This window comes from Lathyrus oleraceus, chromosome 6, assembly GCF_024323335.1.
Source record: "Lathyrus oleraceus cultivar Zhongwan6 chromosome 6, CAAS_Psat_ZW6_1.0, whole genome shotgun sequence".
Lineage (NCBI taxonomy): Eukaryota > Viridiplantae > Streptophyta > Magnoliopsida > Fabales > Fabaceae > Lathyrus > Lathyrus oleraceus.
This window is the reverse complement of record NC_066584.1, coordinates 153,616,746-153,618,607: the sequence shown is the minus strand read 5'-3', so window position 1 is coordinate 153,618,607 and position 1,862 is coordinate 153,616,746. Positions and strand designations below refer to the sequence as shown.

General features: G+C 45.4%; 1 protein-coding gene across 1 annotated transcript; it reads right to left on the bottom strand.

Annotated features, from left to right (window-relative positions):
- Positions 1 to 242: 242 nt before the first annotated feature.
- On the bottom strand, positions 243 to 1,624 carry LOC127094502 (uncharacterized). Its single transcript, XM_051033329.1, has 2 exons — positions 924 to 1,624; positions 243 to 822 (listed from the first exon to the last, which is right to left on the bottom strand). Exons 1-2 carry the CDS (start codon positions 1,622 to 1,624, stop codon positions 243 to 245), a joined length of 1,281 nt encoding a protein of 426 aa, XP_050889286.1.
- Between the last annotated feature and the right edge of the window lie 238 nt (positions 1,625 to 1,862).

Genomic DNA, 1,862 nt, shown 5'->3' with positions numbered 1-1,862 from the left:
GTCATGCCCGGGGGCACCTTCATGAAAAGGGCAGTGTGCATTAGGGTTGTACCATGGAGGCAGACGGTCAGGTGGAGGTCTCATAGGTTTGGGAACCACCAAACCCTTTTGCAACAGAGAGGGATAAAGCTCAGTGTACGACATTAGAATTGGATTCAAGGTCGCCCTATCCTCTTGCCTCCTATTCTGGTTTTGAGCATTTTTCCTTGGAGCTTAAGCTCTTGGCTGTTGATAGACAGGAACTACCGTGCTTGTTGATAAACTGAAGGAACCACAACGCGTTGTTGCACCGGAGTTGGTCGATAAACCGGAGGCACTTGATAAGCCTGAGCAGGTTGTTGATTGAAGGTGGGCGTCACAGCAGCTACGTATGGTTGCAGGGCATACTGAACGGGATACATGGGCTGCTGATAGGGAAATGGTTGGTGAACATACTGTTGTGATGAATATTGTTGTTGTATCCTTCTTGGAGGGGATCTTCCTTGGCCAATAGTCACATCATTTGTTTCACCTTCCTTCTTCATGGGAAACCCTCCAGAGAACTTCTTCGGATTAGGACTTGAAGTTCCAGCCACAGCCGTAAGTTTTCCATTTCTTAAACCATATTCGACACGAGCCCGTATAGCAACAAGCTCGGAGAATCCCAAGGAAGCACTTCCGACCATCTTCTCATAAAATTGGAGTTGGACAGTGTCGATGAGTAGTTCAGCCAATTCCTTCTCGGCTAGTGGTGGTTCAACTTGAGAAGCCAGTTCCCTCAATCTCTGAGCATATTCCTTAAAGGACTCTTTGTCATGTTGGAACATGCTTTGTAACTGTCTTCTGTCAGGCACCATGTCCATGTAGTATTTTTAGTGTTTATGAACGCGTCTGACAGGTCTTGGAAACATCTGTTCCTATTCTGATCTAGACTTAAATACCACTTGGAAGGAGCCCCACTCAAGCTATCTTGAAAACAGTGGATCATCAACTTGTCGTCTTCCACATGAGCAGCTATTTTACGGTAATACATGATGAGATGGATCTTTGGGCAAGTATGCCCCTTGTATTTGTCGAAGTCTGGAGTTTTGAATTTGGCCGAAATCACCAACCCAGATACAAGGCACATTTCTTTGGCAGCAGATCCAAAGACGTGGTCTCCTTTTAATGCTCGGAACTTATTCTCAAGGAGTTGCATGTTCTCCTTCACTTCTCTGAGATCTTCAAACCTTACTTCAGCACCACTAGCGGTTGAGTTGACAGTCTGATACATGTGATGTTGATCTTCAAAGTGCAGAATGTGCCTAGCATAGGCAGCTGGTGGAGCAATGGTGTGGACGACTGGGCGTGCATCGTTGTAAACCGGTAATGGCACAACTTGTTGGATAGATTTCCCCATGTCATGCACTACTTCTTCTCGAGGGATGAATTCGTAAGGTAACCCATATGGAGGAAGGGTTGAAGGTAACGCCCTCTGAAGTTGGACTTCGACTGCTGGGCCCGTGATCTCTGAAATCACGGTTGCTTGCGGAGCCTCAAATCTGAAGGTTAAAGCTTGCAACATCTCTCTCATCTGGGACATGCCCCCTTTGATTTCATCTAGCTCTGCTCTAACTCGGGCGCTCTCTTGCTCTTGTTCAGCCATCCTTTGTCTTGCTCGGGCGCGAGTATTGTACGGGTGTTGAAGATTCAGCGTGAAACTGAAGGAAGAAAGGACGGAGTGAGACTCTATTTTGAAAATGTATGAATTCATGTATGGATGCACCTTGTTTGCAAAACTCTTGGTTAGTTTCAGTCATTCACTTCAAAAATGTCACAACATTTGTTCACAGGTATTTAAAGCAATAAAGCAATAAAACACAATAAAATGAATCCCAAAAACG

Excerpts from the sequence above, each read along its gene's own strand:
- LOC127094502 (XM_051033329.1), bottom strand. The coding sequence starts at position 1,624 with ATGGCTGAACAAGAGCAAGAGAGCGCCCGAGTTAGAGCAGAGCTAGAT. Across the intron at positions 823-923 it reads TTGAGTGGGGCTCCTTCCAA|AAGACAGTTACAAAGCATGT; the intron begins GTGGTATTTAAG and ends GGTGCCTGACAG.